General features: G+C 42.9%; 1 protein-coding gene across 3 annotated transcripts in view; it reads left to right on the forward strand.

Moving 5' to 3' along the window:
• LIN7A (lin-7 homolog A, crumbs cell polarity complex component) overlaps positions 1 to 25,283 on the forward strand; it is a 166,368-nt gene that overhangs the window by 80,174 nt on the left and 60,911 nt on the right. For all 3 annotated transcript variants that reach the window (XM_073620246.1, XM_073620245.1, XM_073620244.1), the window contains exon 2: positions 8,550 to 8,668. In XM_073620246.1, the coding sequence (XP_073476347.1) occupies positions 8,550 to 8,668 (119 nt within the window). The remainder of the gene's footprint in view (positions 1 to 8,549; positions 8,669 to 25,283) is intronic.

The following is a 25,283-nucleotide window of genomic DNA, read 5'->3' on the forward strand; positions in this document are numbered from 1 at the left end:
TTTAAATTTCGTACCTGGGGGGTGTCTATAGTATGCCTGTAAAGGGGCGCATGTTTCCTGTGTTTAGAACAGTCTGACAGCAAAATGACATTTGGAAGGAAAAAACACATTTAAAACTACCCGCGGCTATTGCATTGCCGACAATACACATAGAAGTTCATTGATAAAAATGGCATGGGAATTCCCCACAGGGAAACCCCGAACCAAAATTAAAAAAAAAAAAATGACGTGGGGGGGTCCCCCTAAATTCCATACCAGGCCCTTCAGGTCTGGTATGGATATTAAGGGGAACCCCGGCCAAAATTTTTTAAAAAAATGACGTGGGGTTCCCCCTAAATTCCATACCAGACCCTTCAGGTCTGGTATGGATTTTAAGGGGAACCCCGCGCCAAAAAAAAAAAAAAAAACGGCGTGGGGTTCCCCCAAAAATCCATACCAGACCCTTATCCGAGCACGCAACCTGGCAGGCCGCAGGAAAAGAGGGGGGGACGAGAGTGCGGCCCCCCCCCCTCCTGAACCGTACCAGGCCACATGCCCTCAACATTGGGAGGGTGCTTTGGGGTAGCCCCCCAAAACACCTTGTCCCCATGTTGATGAGGACAAGGGCCTCATCCCCACAACCGTGGCCGGTGGTTGTGGGGGTCTGCGGGCGGGGGGCTTATCGGAATCTGGAAGCCCCCTTTAACAAGGGGACCCCCAGATCCCGGCCCCCCCCCTGTGTGAAATGGTAAGGGGGTACATACCCCTACCATTTCACTAAAAAACTGTCAAAATAGTTAAAAATGACAAGAGACAGTTTTTGACAATTCCTTTATTTAAATGCTTCTTCTATCTTCCTTCATCTTCTTCTTCTTCTGGTTCTTCTTCTTCTTCTGGTTCTTCCTCCGGCGTTCTCGTCCAGCATCTTCTCCGCGGCGTCTTCTATCTTCTTCTCCTCGGGCCGCTCCGCACCCATGGCATGAGGGGAGGCTCCCGCTCTTCTCTTCATCTTCTTCTTCATCCTCTTCTCTTCTTCATCTTCTTCATCTTCATCTTCTCTTCTTTTCTTCTGCGGGCCGCTCCGCACCCATGCTGGCATGGAGGGAGGCTCCCGCTGTGTGACGGCGTCTCTTCGTCTGACGGTTCTTAAATAACGGGGGGCGGGGCCACCCGGTGACCCCGCCCCCCTCTGACGCACGGTGACTTGACGGGACTTCCCTGTGACGTCACGGGGAATGCCACAGGGAAGTCCCGTCATGTCCCGTGCGTCAGAGGGGGGCGGGGTCACCGGGTGGCCCCGCCCCCCGTTATTTAAGAACCGTCAGACGAAGAGACGCCGTCACACAGCGGGAGCCTCCCTCCATGCCAGCATGGGTGCGGAGCGGCCCGCAGAAGAAAAGAAGAGAAGATGAAGATGAAGAAGATGAAGAAGAGAAGAGGATGAAGAAGAAGATGAAGAGAAGAGCGGGAGCCTCCCCTCATGCCATGGGTGCGGAGCGGCCCGAGGAGAAGAAGATAGAAGACGCCGCGGAGAAGATGCTGGACGAGAACGCCGGAGGAAGAACCAGAAGAGCCAGAAGAACCAGAAGAAGATGAAGGAAGATAGAAGAAGCATTTAAATAAAGGAATTGTCAAAAACTGTCTCTTGTCATTTTTAACTATTTTGACAGTTTTTTAGTGAAATGGTAGGGGTAAGTACCCCCTTACCATTTCACACGGGGGGGGGCCGGGATCTGGGGGTCCCCTTGTTAAAGGGGGCTTCCAGATTCCGATAAGCCCCCCGCCCGCAGACCCCCACAACCACCGGCCACGGTTGTGGGGATGAGGCCCTTGTCCTCATCAACATGGGGACAAGGTGTTTTGGGGGGCTACCCCAAAGCACCCTCCCAATGTTGAGGGCATGTGGCCTGGTACGGTTCAGGAGGGGGGGGGGCCGCACTCTCGTCCCCCCCTCTTTTCCTGCGGCCTGCCAGGTTGCGTGCTCGGATAAGGGTCTGGTATGGATTTTTGGGGGAACCCCACGCCGTTTTTTTTTTTTTTTTTGGCGCGGGGTTCCCCTTAAAATCCATACCAGACCTGAAGGGTCTGGTATGGAATTTAGGGGGAACCCCACGTCATTTTTTTTTTTTTTTTAATTTTGGCCGGGGTTCCCCTTAATATCCATACCAGACCTGAAGGGCCTGGTATGGAATTTAGGGGGACCCCCCCACGTCATTTTTTTTTTTTTTAATTTTGGTTCGGGGTTTCCCTGGGGGGAATTCCCATGCCGTTTTTATCAATGAACTTCTATGTGTATTGTCGGCAATGCAATAGCCGCGGGTAGTTTTAAATGTGTTTTTTCCTTCCAAATGTCATTTTGCTGTCAGACTGTTCTAAACACGGGAAACATGCGCCCCTTTACAGGCATACTATAGACACCCCCCAGGTACGAAATTTAAAGGGATATTACACTTTTATTGTTTGACTTTAAGCATTATTAAAATCACTGCTCCTGAAAAAACGTCAGTTTTTAAAACTTTTTTTTGCATTGATCCATGTCCCCTGGGGCAGGACCCGGGTCCCCAAACACTTTTTATGACAATAACTTGCATATAAGCCTTTAAAATTAGCACTTTTGATTTCTCCCATAGACTTTTAAAGGGTGTTCCGCGGCATTCGAATTTGCCGCGAACACCCCAAATTGTTCGGTGTTCGGCGAACTTGCGAACAGCTAATGTTCGAGTCGAACATGAGTTCGACTCGAACTCGAAGCTCATCCCTACGTTCCACCATTGTTGCCAACCAACCAGATTGAAATTTACTGACATGAAACCCAAAATTTACTGGCACAGACACGTTTTTACAGGGAATTCCAAAAGTTACACAATTACAGTTTTAAGTGCAAGTTTCAGTATTTAGGCTACAAACAACAAGTAATATATGCAATTAGCAATGTGATTTAAGGGAGATATTAAGGCAAAAAACATATTTCTTATTTATTTTCAATATAGTAAGTAAGTAGCTCAGGGACAGGACTTAGGAGGTCAAGAAATTAGAATGGGCAGGCACACACATAGTTACATAGTTACATAGTAGGTGAGGTTGAAAAAAGACCATCAAGTCCAACCTATGTGTGATTATGTGTCAGTATTACATTGTATATCCCTGTATGTTGTGTTCATTCAGGTGCTTATCTAATAGTTTTTTGACTAACAGTGACACTGACAGCAGTGTGCAGAAGCACAGATGATGATGACACCTCACCGACAGGACACTTCCCCTCCTGAGTCACAGTGACAGTTTCAATCCACTCCAGTCCCAACAGAACTGACAGTTCCACTTCTGGCTTGTCTTGCTCCTGTCCCACAGAACAGCACACAAGGCTCCACTCGGCTTCTCCCTTGTGCCATGACATCACACAACGTGCTCAGGCACTACCTCCAACCGAATACACTGTAGCAGGCACTTAGATGGTCTTGGTCGGCTCTGGACCAGGGCTGTGCATGCACAGTTTCGAGCTGAGCGTCACAGCTTATTTTTTACTGGCAAACTTTTCCTGTCACTGGCATTTACTGGCAGGAGAAAAGTGCCTGTTTTTTTACTGGCTGCCAGTAAAAATACTGACGGTTGGCAACACTTCCTTCCATGTGGATGTAATGTAAGGTGCTTGGAACCAGGAAGTTGTATATCACATGGATAAGTGTGGCAGGCCCACAAAATGGTTGTGATAAATGTATAGTATTAGTAAAGCTATTTGTTCAAGTAAATAAGTGAAGCAAATGTTTTTTACTATTCAAATGTGAAAACTATGCAGAAAATGTAACTATAGCAACACCAGTTTCATGGCATAAACTTCCTTAAGGCCAGTTAAATTTGAGCAATCCACAGTTCATATCATATATAGCCTTAGTGTTAAAAATTTTGTGTGGTCATTTTTTTTTTTTTAGTTGGTGGTATTAGTCTACAAATCTAATGCCCTGTACACACGATCGGACATTGATCGGACATTTCGACAACAAAATCCATGGATTTTTTCCGACGGATGTTGGCTCAAACTTGTCTTGCATACACATGGTCACACAAAGTTGTCAGAAAATCCGATCGTTCTGAACGCGGTGACGTAAAACACGTACGTCGGGACTATAAACGGGGCAGTAGCCAATAGCTTTCGTCTCTTAATTTATTCTGAGCATGCGTGGCACTTTGTGCGTCGGATTTGTGTACACACGATCGGAATTTAACCGATCGGATTTTGTTGTCGGAAAATTTTATATCCTGCTCTCAAACTTTGTGTGTTTGTCCAACAGAAAAAGTCAGATGGAGCCCACACACGATCGGAATTTCCGACAACATAATCTGCTCATAAAACGCCCGAAAATATGCCTGAAAAACGCCCAACAAGCAAAATCCCATTCATTTCAATGGCACCTGTTCACATCTGAGCGTTTTGTCACCTGAAGCAAAATGCCTGAAAAACGCCTTCAACTCAAAAAAAGAACATGAGCATCTTTGGGGCAGATTACAGGCGTTTTTCTGCTTTTTACATTGCTGACTTGTGCAAAATCGCGGCAAAAACGAGTAAAGTAAAAACGTGCAACGTTGAAACGCTCAGGTGTGAATGCAGCCTACAACAAGAGGTTGCAGACTTTACCTTTAGATGATAAGGACTGACTGTAATATAAAACCTTGCTTCTTTTTGGGTGTGCATAGTTTTAATGTTTTATGTTATGGAGATAAATAAGTAGACTCATGTGTACCCAGTAGCAGTGGCGGCTGGTGCTCCATTTTTGGGGTGGGGGGGCGGCAAACAAACTCCCCCTCCAGATCCACACTTACCCCATTCAGGTCACGGGTGGCTTCCCCGGCTTCTCCTCCCGGCCAATCCGGTCTTAAGACCCGCTTCCTGTCCCGATTGCCTTGGCCAGGAGGAGAAGCAGGAAGACAATTGTGCATGTTGATTCTCTAAAGCAGGGGTCTCAAACTGGTGGCCCTCAGGCTGTTGCAAAACTACAAGTTCCATCATGCCTCTGCCTGTGGGAGTCATGCTTGTAACGGTCAGCCTTGCAATGCCTCATGAGACTTGTAGTTTTGGGACAGCTGGAGGGTCACCAGTTTGAGACCCCTGCTCTAAATTCACAAATGGGTGGGCTCGGGGCGCAGTGCTCTGTGCCCTGAGCCCAACCCTTTTGAAACCAATTAGAGCACCAGGCAGTGCTCATGTGCCCTGCATGGAGATTAGGGGCCAACGCATGGAGCTTAGGGGTGCAGCACCCCTGTGCCCTTTATGGCCCGGCCCCCACTGCCCAGTGGTGTGTAGAATACAGCAGATATGGAGGATCTCTTTTTAATTTACAAAAGTGCTGGTGTGAGAAAGAGAAGTAGATCGCTCTCCTCAGTGATACATAGAATGCTTTTCAGAGGCTATTTTCCTTATGTAAAACCAGAATACAACATTGTGTCCTCAGCAGGTGAGAAATTATTGATATTAATAGGATGCAGCAAATTCAGTGACAGACAACAAAATGGTGTCTTACGTCTAAGGAATAAAGCATATCAGGAGAGACTGGAGAAAATGAAAGAGATAATAAACCCAAGACCAAAAATGTAATATATTCCATCTTACCAATCCTTCGATGTGGTGGCTGTGTTAGTTTTCTTTTTTAAGCTTTGTGTGCTCTGATTTCACCTGTTGATCTTGCCTGTAACACATCTCCTGTATTTCAATGCCCCCCACTCTGGATAAAGAAGCACAGACACCAGCAGCATTTTCCGTCTGGGGGCAGAGTAGTGTTACACTGGTAGATTATGACTAACAAACTGAAGCTGAAATCCAGCTCACACTTCTTTAAGCAGTTAAAGCAACAGTTTTGTTTCTTTTGGGTTAAAGGCTTTACATAATAAATCAAAGCTTATCTTTGTAAGCACCCCTGTCAGTGTTAAATGGTTTGTCTAAAGCCTCTAACTGCTACATCTGCAAGACAGCTTGTTCTTTTGAAAAACAACAGAGTCACTTACAAGATCACAAGGTGAAAATAAAGGAAAGAATACTTAAAAAGAAAACAAATGCAGCCATCACATCTAAGAATTGGTAAGCTGCAATATAATAAATATTTGCTTTTGGGTTTAATACCACTTTAATTTGTACAGCCTTAAGAAAAAAAGGGAAAGGGGGAGGGGACAAGATTTAAACTTTTAAATATATTAGAGGTGTAAATAATCAAATTGTATGATATTTATTATGGCTTGCATGTATGCACAAGGTGTTTTCCCAACAGACCATTTTTGTCTGTTATTAGTATATACTGTACAACCAGCATCAAGGGCTATAGAAGGAAGCTATAAGGCCACTAAATAAATATAAATGTGTTCTTGTATATAAAATGTTTTTGTTAATATTTAAAGAATACATTTACCAGCCAAGGCTCATGATAAATGGCAACCTACATGAAGTTTTACTGTGTCGCCTCCTCCTCCCCCCATCTTTGACATGAAAAAAGTCTTGTTTCCTTTTCATGGAAGTATAGCCAATGAATTTGAATTAATTGAAACAGTTATTTGCATGGGGTACCACCTCATAATGGCTACTGTATACTATATTTTAAAATTAATTTTCTTATACATGGTTACTAGTGTGGAAAATCAAGCAGTAGATTTCCCCAAGAGAATGGCACCATGGGGTTTATTTACTAAAGGCAAATCCACTTTGCACTGCAAGTGCACTTGGAAGTGCAGTCACTGTAAATCCAAGGGGGACATGCAAGGAAAATAAAAACCAGCATTTTAGCTTGTACATGATTGGATGATAAAATCAGCAGAGCTTCCCCTCATTTCAGATCTGCCCCTCAGATCTACAGCAACTGCACTTCCAAGTGCACTTGTAGCGTAAAGTGGATTTGCCTTTAGTAAATCAACCCCATTGCGTGATTACATGTTCCAAGTTGCAAGTTAGTGCAACCAGCTATGGCAACTGCAATGGATCTTCATGTTATTGCCAGCATGCTTTACTAACATCTTCAAAATCAGGAGTCTTCAAACTTTCTAAACAAAGGGCCAGTTTACTGGTTTTCAGACTTTAGGGGGCCAGATTGTGCGCAGTGGGAGTAGAAAATTCCCCATCTTTGGTATTATAGGGAGAAATAGTTGGTGTCAGCAGGAGGAATAGTGCCCCATTGTTGGTGTCAGTGGCAGGTATTATCCCCCATTGTGGGTGATATGGGCAGAAATAATGCCTCAAGGGCCAGATAAAGTTAAGCAAAGGGCTGCATAAAGTTAAGCAAAGGGCCGCATCTGGCCCTAGGCAGGGCTTTTTTTCTCGGAGAATAGGTGCAGGAACTCCCCCCCGGTCTGAGTCACCCCTTGTCTCTGCCCCTACCCACCTCTGACCATCTTCCCTTGATTCCACCCCCTACCCACCTACCAGTACTGCCCCTTTTAGAGAATACAGAACCAAGTATCATTTTGTGGTGCTAAATCATTTGTATGGAACATGTTAATGATAAAAGAAAAGCAGTAAAATAGATCCCCTGCAGCCAGGAATAGAATCCCAGCAATAGATCCCCACACAACAATAGACTCCTCCAGCAACAATGGACTCCACCCCAACAACAATAGATTCCCTGCAGCAACACTGAACCACCCACAACAAAATATCACACCCAGTAACAAAATATCCACCCAAGCAACAATAGATCCTCCAGCAGCCAGTAAAAATAGACCTCTCCCTCAACAGTAGATCCCTTCCAGCAACATAAGACCCCCCAGCAACAATAGACCCTCACACAAAATCAGATCCCCACCAGTGACAATAGATCCCCCAGCAGCCAACATCAATAGACCCTCCAGCACACCCCACACCCCATGCTATTACATACATTCAGTGCTGGAGGTGCCGGAACTGCGTTCCCCCACATTCCCGCTGAAAAAAAGCCCTGGCCCTAGGGCTGCAGTTTGGAGACCGCTGTTCTAGATGATATTACTGTACAGCTCCAGCCATGCACTTCAAAATACAGTAGAGGCTCTCATATATGAAATATTTTACCTGCCAAACAATATGTTAAGTTATTTATTTCTTTATAATGGTCTATAGCATAGCAGGGGACATTTGCTAGCGGTAATAGTCTACTTCATTAATTACTAAGTCAGTGGATAACAGCTGGCTCCCAGAACAAAGTCAGGTAGGTAAGGTGACATAACTGTCACAGCCAGCTGGCTAACCAACCCTCTAAGCTTTGAAACATAATATATGCCAAAAGAATCCTCAGTGCAAGTGCTTGTAGTAGCAGGATTTAGAGGGAAAAGACTGAAAAATACACAAAGGTAAGCACTTTTATTGTTAGTAATTATATGACTTTTGTGCTGCTTTACAATATATTCATTTTTCAATTTTCAGTTACAGTTTATTCAAATATACTTTCAGCTTTTCGAAAGCACAGTCTGTGTGACAATTTGCATTTTGTGCCTCAAACTCTCTGTGTATAATCCATGAGTTATTGCGAATTGTAATCGTCTTTTCCTCTGTGCCAGTCTGCTTTGAAAGGTTCTATATTTGCTTGCTTGTGCATAGTAATTTGTTTCTTGGTTTATTCATTCAGATGTTACCCGAGCTATACAATTGCTGGAGAAACTGGAGACATCTGGGGAAGTGCCAGCACACAAGTTACAGAGTCTAAAGAAAGTACTCCAGAGTGAATTTTGTACCGCCATAAGAGAGGTAATTTTTGTATTTTCTCTTTTTATTATTTCAATTTCTTTCATCAATATTCAATACATCCATAAAAAAGGAGAATCAACTTACATAGAGAACAATGAAAAAAAGAATATTTTCATGTCCCCCCCCCCCCCCCCAAAGAAAAAAAAAAACAAAGACACAAAAATATCCCTATCTCACCCCCCTCCACCCCTCCAACTCCCACAGGATTATCTTATCTTCCATATTGATTCCAGGTTCTAGGCCTCTCCTCGTGGTCCCCACTGTCCTAGCATCGGTCCTCATTCTCAACTATTCCGCATATCCATATAGCCCTTAGATTTTTTTAAAATTTACCCATCTCTCCCAGATCGCAAGGTACTTCTCCAAGCAGTCCTCCCCCCTATACATTGTTTCTTCAATGGCTCCAATCCACTCAACCTTTGCAACCCATTCCCGCATGCTCAGGATATCTGATCTCCAATACCTCGGTATCAGGCTTTGGGCCACATTTAATAGATGTGAGACTAGAGTGTTCCTATATTGAGTTGCTGTTTTTTTCCATGTCATGGAGCAAACAGCGCCATGGATCTGTATTCATGCATTCACCTGTAATTTGATATATTGCCTTAATAATCCCCTCCCAGTAAGGCTGTATCTTTGTACATTCAGACCACAGATGCGCGAAGTTCCCCAGATCATCGCACCCTCTCCAACCTGTTGGGGGCGTGTATGCTCCAAACCTCCGCGCCCTCTGTGGGGTAAAATACCATTAAGCCAGCAGCTTAAAGCACATCTCTAAGAAGAATAAGAAAACATGTTTTTAAGAGGAAAAATCTTACCAATTTGAAATGGATGATACCTTGTGTTAGATGGTGCTGCATAGAGTCCTCCCCATGCAATGGTGTCCTATGGACCACAGGCTGTAGGTGCCACAAGTGGACATTTAATGGAGTAGGTACTAAATGCCTAAACATGTAGGTATACATGAACTCTATTATAGGTGTCATAAGTTCTAAGGCCAATAATGATTGCAATTAAACATTAAACTGATAAGTTACACCTTTAAAATTGACATTGGAAATGTACATATATATATATATATAAATTTGATTCCACTTGCACACATGTCTGTAAGGCTGCATTCACATGAGTGTTCAGCCATGGTGTGAATGCTGCTGGGATTGACAGCTATGTGTGGATACCAACCAAGCCACTACACTTTAATTACAGGTTGTCGGTGGCCGCAGCTAGTCGTATTTGTTTGTGCAGCCAGCGATCAACTGCACTGATCACGGCTGAACGCACATAACTGTCAGTCCCATGTAGATTCCTGCCACTGGGATTTGCACCATGGCCTGTACAAATGCAAGCTAAATCAAAGACAACATATCACCATCAGATCAGTCAATAAAAATATACATAAACTGTATAAGAATGTGCATGCAAAATGATACATTTTGTGGCGATCCATGTAAGAAGTAATTTCCCTATCATAAAGAGATATGCACGAGTCCTATGTATAGGTACATTTGTGCTCATAAGTTTACATACCCTGGCAGAATTTATGATTTCTTGGCCATTTTTCAGAGAATATGAATGATAACACAACAACTTTTCTTTCACTCATGGTTAGAGTTTGGCTGAAGCCATTTATTATCAATCAACTGTGTTTACTCTTTTTAAATCATAATGGCAACAGAAATGACCTAAATGACCATTTGGTCATTGGTCAGTGAAAGTTTACATATCCCACTTCTTAATACCGTGTATTGCCCCATTTAACATCAATGACAGCTTGAAGCCTTTTGTGGTGTTTGTGGATGAGGCTCTTATTCTTCTCAGATGGTAAAGCTGCCCATTCCTCTTGGAAAAAAGCCTCCAGTTCCTGTAAATTCTTGGGCTGTCTTGCATGAACTGCACATTTGAGATCTCCCCAGAGTGACTCAATGATATTGAGGTCAGGAGACTGAGATGGCCACTCCAGAACCCTCACTTTATTCTGCTGTAGCCAATGACGGGTTGACTTGGCCTTGTGTTTTGGATCATTGTCATGTTGGAATGTCTAAGTACGTCCCATGCAGAGCTTCCTGGGTGATGAATGCAAATGTTCCTCCAGTATTTTTTGATAATATACTGCATTTATCTTGCCCACAGTTTTGACCAAATGTCCTGTGCCTTTGTAGCTCACACATCCCCAAAACATCAGCGATCCACTCCGTACCTTTAATTGTGGGCCTTGTTGACTCCTCTCCAAATGTAGCGTTTATGGTTGTGGTCAAAAAGCTAAATTTTGGTCTCATCACTCCAAATGACTTTGTGCCAGAAGGTTTGAGGCTTGTCTCTGTGCTGTTTGGCGTACTGTAAGCGGGATACTTTGTGGCATTTGCATAGTAATGGCTTACTTCTGCCGACTCTACCCTGCAGCCCATCTCTCTTCAAGTGCATCCTTATTGTACATCTTGAAACAGCCACACCACATGTTTTCAGAGAGTCCTGTATTTCACCTGAAGTTATTTGTGGGTTTTTCCTTGCATCACAAATAATTTTCCTGGCAGTTTTGGCTGGAATTTTAGTTGGTCTACCTGATCATGGTTTGGTTTCAACAGAACCCCTCATTTTCCACTTCTTGATTAGAGTTTGAACACCGCTGATTGGAATTCTCAATTCCTTGGGTATCTTTTTATATACCTTTCCTGTTTTGTACAGTTTAACTATCTTTTCCCGCAGATCCTTTAACAATTCTTTTGCTTTCCCCATGACTCAGAATCCAAAAACTTCAGTGCAGCACTGGATGAAAGATGCAAGGGTCTTTCAGGAGTCCAGGAACTCATTGACCTTTTATACACACACACTAATTACAAGCAAACAGATCACAGGTGAGGATGGTTACCTTTAAAAGCCATTCAAACCCCTTTATGCCAACTTGTGTGCATGTTATCAGGCCAAAATGACCAGGGTATGTAAACTTCAGGGTCATTTGGGTAGTTTCTGTTGCCATTATGATTTAAAAAGAGTAAACACAGTTGATTGATAATAAATGGCTTCAGCCAAACACTAACCATGAGTGAAAGAAATGTTTTTGTGTTATCATTCATATTCTCTGAAAAATGGGCAAGAAATCATAAATGTTGCCAGGGTATGTAAACTTATGAGCACAACTGTAATACAGGCCTTTCAATTGAAATATAACTGTTGGTCCCACTTAGGAATGAGGTTTGTGTATTTTTAAAAATACATTTTAAAAGCCATAATGCACTGCAACCTTTGAATTATGACCAGCAGGTGTAAAATTACCAATAAGGTGGCTTTTAGTTAAGCCAGACCCCTCACCATAAAAGAGGGGATCTTATAGAACAGCTATAGTGTTAATGTAATAGAAGTTTCTGTAAGAAATAGACATGCAAATCTGAAAAACAGCATCAGCAACCAATGGGTCTTAGTCAAAATGACAGAACATCAATGCTATGTCAGGTTCTATATTGTTGAAACCTTGCTTTTGTCCCTATTACAACAGTACGTTTTAGTTGATTCTCAGCTAAAAGACTATTATGTGCAATCGCAAGCTTGTACCTTTGCCATTGTCCTAAATAAAGAATAATCAAAAGAAAAGAAAACAGGCATAGGGAGAGATTAGGGTCAATTAGGAAGCTGCACACTAATTCTGATTGCTAAGGCTATGTTTCCACTAGTGCGTCCCCAAAGTCGCGCGATTTTGCCGCGATTTTTTACCGCGATTTTACCGCGACTTTTTGCCGCGATTTGAAGCAATGCCTGTATCTATGGACCTCAAGTCGCATCAAAGTGGGACCAAAGTAGTGCAGGGACTACTTTGAAGTCGCTGCGACTTGAAGTCGCACAGATATGAACGGTACTCATTGGAAATCATGGGAAACAATTTGTCATGCGACTTTTCAGTCCCAAGTCGCATGAAAAGTCGCACTAGTGGAAACAGAGCCTAACTCTTTGGCCAATCAATTCCTTTGTTGTATTACTTGTTAATTTTATTTTGTGGTTTATTTTTGACCAGCGAACACTTTTGGCTGCAAGGCATTTGATTTTTTTTAAAAATCAACTTTTGTTTCAGACAGTGGTATTTTGGGGTTTTCATTTGTTTTCATGCCAGTCTTTATTTCATATTGATATGGCCTTTATTTTAGGTTAATCTGTTTTTTTTTTTTTTTGCTGCACGACTTCTATTTAGAAAAGTAGGATTGTGTTTCTGGGGTGGTATTTTGGGTTTTGTGTGATTTTACATTTTTTTATTTTATGTCGATAAGACCTTTTTTATGTTTAGGATGCACAAATTTAAGTATTCATTTGTTGCTGGTCATTTCTTGGAGTTGTTTTTTGTTCATAGCATGCTGATGCATCTTTAAAAAATAAATAGGTGTGCACCTAAAACCCTAAACCACCTCACATTATATCACCCACTCACCCACATTCAATGCACACCCCCCCCCCCCAAAAAAAATGTAATACAAATTCAATGAATCCTCCAGCCTGAAAATTTTACTAAATTAACCACCAGCTGTTTCGTCCTTAGGACAGGATACCTGCCCTATTAAAGCAAAGAACTATATGTGAAAATAAAACTAAATGGGACAAAAAAAGAGAAATTGCCCCAGGAACGCCGGATAAGGGAAGGGTCAACCACAGCTTTATGATGAAATTAATTAGACTTTGTTGATGATAAAGATGCACACCCAAAGATAGGGAAATATAAAAGGCAACACTATGTTCTATATAGAACTGCACCTCTCACTGTACCCATCACAATGATAAAAACATACTGCAGTTAGCAATAACGTTATTATAAAAAAACAGATACAGAGCACTGTAAATACCACCACCCCAAACCATCAGTCTCCCTTCTCCAGATGAAAGTGGCACATGTAACTCCCAATAAAAATGTCTTCTTGGTATTGGAACCTCCAAATTGCCATATTGTTAAAGTATCATATAGCCATATAAAGATATTAGCATAGTTCTCTCCACAATGGGAAATAAGTTGATACAATAAGGAGGAAATAACGTAGCTTATTTTCTTGGTCGTGGGAGCAAACAGCCACACCAGCCCCTTTTTGAAATGTCAGTCATTAAGGATAAATAGTGCTGTAAGTTCAGAAGGCTCAGAATATTGCAGTCCCCTTTGATTAAGCATATATTTCACATAGATTGCTACATAATGGATCGAGTATATTAGCCAGGGATCTCCGTTTCTGAGTATGACTAGGCAGTAATCAGGGCCAATAGCGTGCATAAAGAGTTATATGTGCCTCACAAATCTCACAAGTCACATAGACCTCCACAGTCCACAAAAGGAACAGATGAATAAGGACAGGAGGGGTTCAGACGAAGCTACCCATCAGGACTCTTATCGCTCGTATCGATCACCACCTCAACCAAGGTAAGTTTCTGTTTCTATGGTCTCTCCACATGGAAGCTGTTTGGAATGAACTGTGATAGCTCTGAATTGCACGTTGGTAATGGCCGCCGGCTGTTCAAGTCCCAGGTGTATAATCCAGAGATGCTTCCTGGGGATATTCAGTCACATCAGGGCTGGTGCAAGGATTTTTGACACCCTAGGCCAGTGGTTCTCAACCTGGGGGTCGGGACCCCCTCGGGGGTCGAATGACGATTTGCCAGGGGTCACCAAATCCTGGGCTGTTCTTGAAGCCCGCTCCGCTCTCCCAGCCTTTTCGCAGCCACCCATTCAGTTCACGGCATGACTGGGGGGGCGGAGACTGGAGGTCAGCTGACTGGTGAGGAATGTGAAGTGGGAGGGGCTAGAGGAGACCCTATCTCCTGATTTCAGCATAGGTGTCACTGCTGGGAGACATCACAAAGTCGGAGACACAGTGAGTAACACTACCTGTGATCATAGTTGCCATTAAAAGTCCGCACTACATTTCTCGGATGAGCAGATGACCTTTATCAAGAGCACCTAAGTTGGCTGATCAGAACTCCCCACCAGCACTGCCAATGATCCCATCCACCCCCCCAGCGCTGCTACTCATCCCATCTCCCCGCCAGCACTGCTACTCATCCCATTCCCCCCACCCTCCCCCCACCAAGGAGTTATGCCCCGCACACACTATCAGAAATTCCCCCAGCAAAAGTCCAATGTGAGCTTTTGGTCAGAAATTCGGACCGTGTGTATGCTCCATCTGACTTTTGCTGGTGGAATTCCCGCCAGCAAAAGATTGAGAGCAGGTTCTCTATTTTTCGGTCGGAAAAAGTTCCGATCGGAGATTCCGATCGTCTGTACAAATTCCGACACACAAAATTCCTACGCATGCTCCTAAACAATTTGACGCATGCTCGGAAGCATTGAACTTCATTTTCTCGGCTCGTTGTAGTGTTGTACGTCACCGCATTCTTGACGGTCGAAAGTTCAGAGAACTTTTGTTTGACCGTGTGTATGCAAGGCAAGCTTAAGCGAAATTCCGAGTTTTTCAGAGTTCATCCAAGTTTTTTCATACGGAAAATCCACTCGTGTGTACGGGGCATAAGAGAAGGAATAAAAATAAAGGATACATGCAAGGGAGAGGAAAAGAGGGGAGAGAAAGAATAAGAGAAAGAACAAGAAAGATGGTTAGAGAGATGGATCGGGAAAAAAAACAGGAAATTACGATAGAGAGAGATAACAGGCAAAGAAAGGAGAACACCCTAAAATGTACCGCTAGGGGTTTTATTACTGTACAAGTGGAAAGGACCCGGGGAGTGCTAAATGTCCATGTGTTAGGGGGGCAAATTATTTGTCTTGCCTAGGGTGCTGACAACCCACGCTACGAAAATAATTTTTCTGTTTGGGGTCCCCACGACTTGGGAAATGTTATCAAGGGGTCACAACACTGGATGGGTTGAGAACCACTGCCCTAGGCGAAACCTAATTTTGCTGCCCCCTCTTGGCTCCACCCCCTTTGCCCTGCCCATGTATAACCTACCTACCAGCGCCCATAAATGCAGCCTACCAGTGCCCATCAAATGCAGCCTCACCAGCACCCATCAAATGCAGCCTACCAGCACCTATCAAATGTATCCTCACCAGCACCTATCAAATGTATCCTCACCAGCACCCATCAAATGCAGCCTCACCAGCACCCATCAAATGCAGCCTACCAGCACCCATCAAATGAAGCTTACCAGCACCCGTCAAATGCAGCCTACCAGCACCCATCTAATGCAGCCTCACCAGCGCCCATCAATGCAGCCTCACCAGCACCCATCAAATGTAGCCTCACCAGCGCCCATCAATGCAGCCTCACCAGCGCTCATCAATGCAGCCTCACCAGCGCCCATCAAATGTAGCCTCACCAGCGCCCATCAAATGTAGCCTCACCAGCGCCCATAAATGCAGCCTGCCAGCGCCCATCAAATGTAGCCTCACCAGCATCCATCAAATGCAGCCTACCAGAACCCATCAAATGCAGCCTACCAGCACCCATCAAATGAAGCTTACCAGCACCCATCAAATGAAGCTTACCAACACCCATCAAATGCAGCCTCACCAGCGCCCATTAATGCAGCCTCACCAGCACCCATCAAATGCAGCCTCACCAGCGCCCATCAATGCAGCCTCACCAGCGCCCATCAATGCAGCCTCATCAGTACCCATCAAATGCAGCCTCACCAGCGCCCATCAATGCAGCCTCAAAAGCACACACCAAATGCAGCCTCACCAGCACCCATCAAATGCAGCCTCACCAGCACCCATCAAATGCAGCCTCACCAGCACCCATCAATGCAGCCTCACCAGCACCTATCAATGCAGCCTCCCCAGCACCCATCAAATGTAGCCTCACCAGCACCCATAAATGCAGCCTCACCAGCACCCATAAATGCAGCTTTACCAGGGAGAAGGGGGACCCCTCGGTACACACAAATCAGAGTGATTGGCAGATCATAATATACTTATACATGTACATGTGATAATGCAATCTCTCAGTGACAGTGACAACTGAAAACCTTTACTTACCAGGTGATGACGGTCTGACTCTGACTGGGGCTCACCTCTGCAGCTGTATCTGTACTCTATCTGCATCCGACGGCCGACGTGACCCTGCTGCCAGTGCGAGGAACGAACAATTTTAACACTGCCCACCCTCGCTGAGTCCAGGCAAGCTCCACCTGTCACCAAGTGCTGAGCGGCACCAGTGACTCCACTGACGTTGCCATTAATCTGGTCAGAGGACAGGCAACGCCAGGGGGAGGGAGAGGAGAGCAGAGCGGCCTCCACGACAGGGGGAGGGGCAGACGGTGGATGTCAGGAATCATGCGACGTATATGGACACTGGGCAGAGAGGCAGAGGTCACGCAGTGACGCAGGATGTTTCCTTTCCTTCCTCCATTCAGTGACAGTCAGTCGGGACACACACACAGACACAGTCCTCACTCCTCCGCCACCGCTGCGTAGCGCCTCCGCCTCCGAAACTGTATGGAGGGACTCGGGAGCGCCTGCTTGTTGTGTTGAGATTAGTTGGCTGCAGAGAGAGGGAGTAGGATCACCAGAAGCCGGGCGCCCTAGGCAGCTGTGTGCCCTAGGCGGCTGCCTAGTTTGCCTAGTGGTAGCACCGGCCCTGAGTCACATGACTTGTCAGATGATGTCTGGAACACAGCTTTAGTTGTTGCAAGGTAGGCTATTTCATGCGCCACTCTTTAGATGTTGAAGTTTGTAACGGAAAAACCCTTACATTTCTGGATAAGGAGACATGTTTGAGCTCGGTGTCATGCTCTGCATCGAGTACATTGACGCGTTTCGTGCACGTCAGTGCAGTTCGTCAGGACAATAAACACAAGCAAGAGTCATCCTTATATAGGGAACACTGCCCAATCAGCTTAGCTTGTGTCATATTAAGTACTCATTGCCATCTTGTGGTAACACTGCTAACTACAGTTCTTAAAAGATAGGTATTTGAGTACCTCAAGACAATACATAAATCAAAAAATATAAAGTTTAATCCTTAAAGTGGAGTTCCAACCCAAAAAAAAAATAAATAAGTAATGTGTTTAAAAAAAAAAAAAAAAAAATTTGGAGAATTTTTTTTTTTATAATTACTCACCTCTAAATGCCTGTTGCTAGGGGGTCCCTCATAGTCTGCCTCCTTTGGTGCCTGGGCTCCTGACGTCACTTCCCTCACCAGAGGAAGGGAGATCGCCTCCCTCCCCTCCCTCTTGTCAATCATCTGGGACACGTGACCGGTCCCAGATGATTGCGAGGCCAGTGACAGCACGCGGCTGTCGGGCGCCCACAGTTAGAATGCCGGTGCCGCCGAGCGGAGGGTGGGATGAGCGGGGCTTTGATCCCCCACATCGCTGGACCGTGGGACAGGTAAGTGTCCAATTAAAAGTCAGCAGCTGCAGTATTTGTAGCTGCTGACTTTTATTTATTTTTTTAATGGGAACCCCACTTTAATTCTACTAGTTTTCAGTCTATGTATAAGTACATCTTTCTTTTACTCTTCACCTCTTCACAGGAGAATAGCTAAATTTATACCAAAAGAAAAAAAAAAGAGGAGGAGGAGCGTAAAAATTGGGGTAAATGGGGAGGAGGTGGTAAAAAAAAATAATTTTTTTAGGAGGGTAAAAAAAATGGGAAAAATGGGGAGCACGTGATAAGGGAAAAAAAGGGGGGAGGAGGGTAAAAATAGGAGTAAATGGGAAGGGGAGTGGTGAAAAAAAAAGTTATTTTTTTTAAATAATTAAGGAGGGTAAAAAAAACGGGAAAATGGGGAGGGGGGTGGTAAGGGAAAAAAAAGGTACAGAGTAAAAATAGGGGTAAATGGGGAGGGGGGTGGTAAAATAAAATAAAAAAATTAAGGGAGTTTAAAAAAACGGGAAAAGTGGGGAGGGGGTGGTAAAAAAATTTAATACAGTGTCAGGGGGATTTTTTAAGGCTCAAGAAGGATCGGGGGGATTTATTAAGGCTCAAGAAAGATCTTCAAGCTCAATTTATTATTTAGACCTCCTCTCCTTTGGCTGGAGAGTATTGAGCATGAATATCCAGAATTTCTCTTTTCTTAACAGTATTGTATCAAAATCTCCTCTGCGATCTGTAAGAGAGAGGGAGAAGAAACCTTTTACCCTTAAACCTGTAGTTTTCCCTTGATGGTACGTCAAAAAGTGTTGGGCTACTGGGGTCTCCTCCCTCTGTCTTATACTTTGTAGATGTTTCTCAAACCTAATACGTAACTGTTGCTTTGTCTTCCCCACATAGAGTTTTTTACATGGTCATTTAAGGACATACAATACCCTTGTTGTAGCACAGTTTATAAAAGATTTGATTTCAAATTCCTGCTTTCCTTCCGAATTAGTGAAAGTTTTTGAACAGTCTACAAATTTGCAGATGCCACAGTGGCCGCACGGATACATGCCATTGATTTTAGGTAAGTCTGTGAGCCAACTCCTATTTGGGGGCCGTACAAACTCAGATTGAACTAACATATCGTTCAAATTTTTGGCTCTTTTGGCTACCATATGTAGGTTTTTTTATAATAACGTTATTGCTAACTGCAGTATGTTTTTATCATTGTGATTGGGTATAGTGAGAGGTGCAGTTCTATATAGGAAATAGTGTTGCCTTTTATATTTCCCTATCATTGGGTGTGCATCTTTTTCATCAATAAAGTCTAATTAATTTCATCATAAAGCTGTGGTTGACCCTTCCCTTATCTGGCATTCCAGGGACAATTTCTCTTTTTTTGTCCCATTCAGTTTTATTTTCATCCCCCCCCCCCCCCCAAGTCCATAAATAAGATAACAGTTAGATATAAACAGCATATTTCCCTGATTAAAACTGTGCTGCAGTTTGCCAGTTTTACACTGCTGTATCATCTGCAATATTTTACTTCTTGGAGTAAAACCCCAGCCTAGGTTCTTTATCTATAGTAGATTGGGCCCTAGCATTTCCCATTAAAATTGTCCTGCTGCTGGACAATTTACCACTGCTTGATTATCTATGGTCTCATAATTCATACAGAAACAAAACATCTGCCTGTACTCTTTGTCACTAGTACATTTTGACCTATTATTTCTGATTAATAATGCCCTGCTACTGATCAGCTTTTCACTGTTGTATTCTCTGCTATAGCTTAAATCATGTAGTAAAGTTCTAGCCTGTGTTCTATGTCTCTATTAAATTTGAGCCTAACCTTGCTATTTAAAATTGCTCTGCTGTTAGCCAATTTTACACTGCTGTATCCTCTGTAGTATCTTAATTCTTGTATTCAAACATCTGCCTGTACTCTTTTCTCTAGTACTTTTCAGCAAATTCCTCCTCATAAAACATGTGCTGCAGCTAGTCAATTTAACACTGCTGTATCATCTGCAATCTCTTAATAGGAGCTGGATAAAGGTTTGCCAGTGGCTGGACAGTTTTGCATTAGCAAAAACAGCCACAGCAAACCACTGGCCAATTTCTATCTGACGGTCAAAGCAGGTCTGTTACCATTTGATGAAAAAGCAATGCTATGTACTAAGTAGTCTCTTAATGACCTAACTCTCCTATTCACAATCTTAGGGGTACTGGAAAAATCTTGTCATCTTTGAATACCAATGTCATTTGCATATCTCATGGGCTTTGTGAGCAATAAATTCTAACAACTCCAAACCAGTTCCAACCCATAATGTTTTTACATCATCAATGTAGCCATATCAGGATAACATCTTGGACTGATGATGTTCTCTCATCAGCAAATAAAATATATTCCTATTCTCAGAGATACTAGTTTGCATATTCGGGGCATTGTTTAAACCCACTACTGTTCCTTGGTTAACAATACTAATTTCCAAAGTTAAAGGCTAAGTTCACCTTTTAGAAAAAAATAATAAATTAACATATTTCAACATAAATCATTTACTGTATTATTTATTTGTGCAGAAGCCTAGACAACATTGCACCCATGATCAGTAGATGCCAGGCTACTGCAGACTCTCAGTGTAGCTGTCTACCCATACCTCCCATACTGGAGGATAGCTACTGAAGAGCAGGAAGACCAATGAACGATAAGAGCACTCTCCAGTACCCTCACAGTACCCTCTTCATTGAGAACTACAAGCCGCCTGCTGCAATGGCAAATAGTAGTAGTTGTAGTTTATTAATTCACAAAACTCTGTGAAAGAATGATACGGCTGTGTGGGCAGAGCCCTGCACAGGCATGCTGTTTTTAAATTGTGACAGTGCCTGCGGGGAGAAGAACTCTTGCTTGCTGTCATGGGAGGGCATGTTACACCCTAAACATGGATGTAACATGCTCCCAAAGGTGAACTGATCTTTTTAAGTGTTTTGTGTCCATTTTTATAAAGTGATCTAATACATGTGTTCTTATTGATCACTGTTAATCCCAAAGCATGATGTACACTTGAGTAAAGCACTTCTATGTCAAGTGTATCCAAAATAGTTTCTGATGGAGCCTCAACGTGGGTAGACAGTTGTAATATATGCCTCACTTGGGAGGGTAATACTATGGCAAATGATTGCAAACGTGGTTCTGTGTGTGTGTGTGGGGGGGGGATTCCTGACTGATTAGGATGGGCTGTCAACACACCCCAGTGCACAGGTAACTACACCCTTTTTTGAGTTTGCAGCCTGTTGAAATGTAGGTATGTTGCCTTAGTGCGTTGGTGCACGTGTGTGTGTGTGTGTGTGTGTGTGTGTGTGTGTGTGTGTGTGTGTGTGTGTGTGTGTGTGTGTGTGTGTGGGCATTCAAAAGTAATCGAACCAAAACTTGCTAAAGTGTGCATGGCGTAGATTTCTGCATTTCTGTTTTGAAGGGTTAATGCAACACAAATCTATAATCCAAGTCCAATGGTGTGTTTCACTTATTGGTAGGGTAATGTTAAAGAACTCACTTGTTTAATTTATTAGTGACTACACCAGGGGTCTCAAACTGGCAGCCCTCCAGCTGTTGCAAATCTACAAGGCCCATCATGCCTCTGCCTGTGGGAGTCATACTTGTAACTGTCAGCCTTGCAATGCCTCATGGGACTTGTAGTTTCGCAACAGCTGGAGGGCCGCCAGTTTGAGACCCCTGGACTACATGCTTTCAGCCAGAAATGTTATTTTAGTGTCCTATAAATTGCAGCATACAATTTTTACTTTTACTATAATAAAATTATCTCCAGTCAGAAGTTATTTTTTTAATTGTTGTTATTTTGACTTTATAATGCATAAGTAAAAATAATAAAATCATCCATGGAAGTTCTTCTCTGGCCGCATGATTGTTCATGTCTCTGTCTTCACAGGTTCCTGAAACCCAAATGAATATATCTCATTTACCCCCTGTGCACATTTATTTTATTTTTTAAGGTTTTTTTTTTTTTAAATTGAGATATGAGGCTGCATTTCAGCTTTGTGTATCACCCTGGCTGTAAATGTATTTGATTTTATTGGTTTTACTAGAACTATAGGGCACCAGGGCTACTCCTGGCATATTACTAATTGTATCATTATTTTAGTTCATTTCATAAATTCATATCACAGCAGACATGCTGTAATTCTTAAGTTCTAATTTTCGTAGCAAAATGTGAAATTGTAATATCCAGGCCTTGGGGCAGCTGGGGGCCATGTGTCAGTTTTCTATAATCCAACATGCTGCCCGAGTTGTCATAAACAATGTAGAGTAAAAGACTGGTAAATAATACATTTGATGGAAGCAGCATTTTGTTCATCTTTAAAATTTTAAAAATGCTGGAGCTACTAGTCATACTGTTCATGGATCTAAAAAACTGCAAATAATTTTATTGTGTGGGAGTTTAGTAAAGCAGACATCTTTGGACAGCAGCCCTGTCAGTCTGGGGAGAGAGCAGAGTTATGCCCTGTACACACGATCGGACATTCCAACAACAAAATCCATGGGTTTTTTCTGACGGATGTTGGCTCAAACTTGTCTTGCATACACACGGTCGCACAAAGTTGTCGGAATTTCCAAATGTCAAGAACGTAGTGACTTACACGTAAGGCGAGCCAAGAAAAATGAAGTTCAATAGCCAGTGCTGCTCTTCTGCTTGATTCTGAGCCTGCGTGGCACTTTGTGCGTCGGAATTGTGTACACACACGATCGGAATTTCTGACAACGGATTTTGTTGTCGGAAAATTTTAGATCCAGCTCTCATTTTTTTGTGTCGGAAATTCTGATGGAAAAAGTCCGATGGAGCCTACACACGGTCGGAATTTCTGACAACAAGCTCCGATCGCACATTTTCCATCGGAAAGTCCGATCGTGTGTACAGGGCATAAGACTTTATTTTTACCTGGTGATCTGGCCAATAAGTCTGTTATTTTTCATCTTCCTTGAAGGGTAACGCCACTTTTGTGGGGAAACAAAAAGCAAATAAAGAAAAAATAATTTGGCGTATACAATTGCAACACAAGTCATATTGTAATTACATGTTATTAAACATTACCTTTCCTTATCAATCTGCAGCCAATGTCATTCTCTGAAAATGCAATGCCATATGGCTACTTGGAGGTGTTCTCTACACAGAATGTGTACTGAAAACCCCCCCAGAAACATCATTTCCTGCTTGTGTGATTGGCCCACTGATTTTCCCAGAAGTCTGCACTAAGATACAAGTCAGATTTCAGGCATTCTCTGCAACAAAAACAATGCAATTTTTGGTGAGATACTCCCAATAGGGACATGTCTTAAGGGATGCAGGCCCAGCAGCTTTCCTCATTAGAGCCCTGCGGGTGCACAGCTGATTGATAATTATAAACCCACTCCCATTAGACTCACTTTCCCACATGGGCACAGAGGAACAAACAGGGATTTCTTCAGAATATCAGGTAGGAATCTGAAACAGTTTTTTAAAATCCTTGTAATGACAATAGATCACCCAGAGGGGAATGTTTTTTTTTCCCAACAAAAAAAGGAGTTATGCTTTAACAAACCAAGTTGTCCAGCAAAAGTAGTTAGAATTTCAGACAAACCTTTTAACCCCTAGTCATCTGCCCTATAGCAGTTTTACTGCTACAAGGCAGCAGCTGTGCGCCGGATCATATATATATGTGTGTGTGATCCCGCATTCTGGCTCGCTTCCACTGTGACTACACACAGCGGAAGCCGATCGGCGGGTGCTCTGTACTTAATGTCCGCTGGCACCCTCCAACTGTCACGCAGAGACACAGAACTGCAATCTGCCTATGTAAACAAGGCAGATCGCTGTTCTGACAGGGGGAGGGAGGGATGTTGTCCTCAATTTAAAGTAAGAAGGAGGCTGGATAGTGCATTATCGTTTGAGTATAAATTTGTAATAGGTAAAAAACATCAGGGTACTCACATTTCACAGGTGCTTCCAGTGCACCAAACTATAGAAAACATTCACTATAAAAATCCTCTCTAAACGGCTTGCAAACTTGTGTGTATCAGCAGCTTGCACAGAGAGCATGTAACTGTCTCCTCCACCATCCTGGCCCCTCCCCTACACGTGACGACACAGGGCTAATCATGTGTCTTCCTCAGGGGAATCTGATTGGATGGTGGAAGCTGCTGGAATATATACTGTGTCGGCGGCCATTAAAGTGAAGCCGCGATATGTGCCATTCTGTTGTGGATCTGTCTGAACAATAAACTACAACCGCAGCCATGTTAATGGAGGTGTGGACCACCAATAGTGTTGCTGGCTACAAACTCCATAAAGACACTATGGCAGCTATGATATTGAAGCCTCAACATGATTGTGGGATAGTTCAATTATATTGTATTATTTATACATTATTGTTTTTTTTTATAACTTGGATGTAATTGATATCATTTATTGGTACTTATATTTACACTAGTAAGGTTAATATCACATAGCACTGCATTTTCTTTTATTTATATACTTTTTTCACAGATTATGGGAGTGTGATGAATGCTAAGCTGCTGTGTATTGGTTCTTTATCCACATTTATAATTTTTATTTTTCAATACTACACCTGATGGTAGTTATAACTTAGGCTGGCTATCTCTAATGGTAGCTTGCAAGATTTATATTTATCTATATTGTTTACTTTTTTTTTCATTACTTGCTGGTAGCAACCATGGATTTGTTTGCATTTTATGACAATAGAGAATTGGATTTGGAAGATCTGTTTTCTGAAAATGCAAATAAGGACAGTGGTATCATACATCTATTTAGGAAACTGGGTCACCTTATGGATAAAAAGAACAACATATGGTGGGATATGTCAACCATGGAAAATATTTAAAAGATAATATGGTACCTAGGCAATTAAGATGGGATATTCCCATCAATGATGGTATAATGGGGGAAGATGACATTGAAGAGTTGTATACATTCTTTAATGGTAAGGGGAAAGAGGTTATGGAATTTTTAATAAAAAGAAAAGAGAGAAAGATGAGATTTGTAGAGGCTCAGATAAAAGAATTCGGAGATAAGATTGAGCCCCTGAAAGAGTCGGTTGAATACATCAAACACCTGGGGGAACTCCACAAAAGTATGCAAAAGAAAGACTTAGAGAACAAAAATATAAAGAAAAGGGGATTTGGGTTACTATCAGAAAAAGCAGGTGTTCAAATGGCAGGCCAATTTGACTGTTAATAACACCATCACATCCCATACTTCTCCCTATAGTGCTGGTCAAAGTACAAGAGATAGAAGTGTGGGATTCAAATACCCAAACTAACGTACATCA

The sequence above is a fragment of the Aquarana catesbeiana genome, linkage group LG03 (assembly GCF_042186555.1).
Source record: "Aquarana catesbeiana isolate 2022-GZ linkage group LG03, ASM4218655v1, whole genome shotgun sequence".
NCBI lineage: Eukaryota > Metazoa > Chordata > Amphibia > Anura > Ranidae > Aquarana > Aquarana catesbeiana.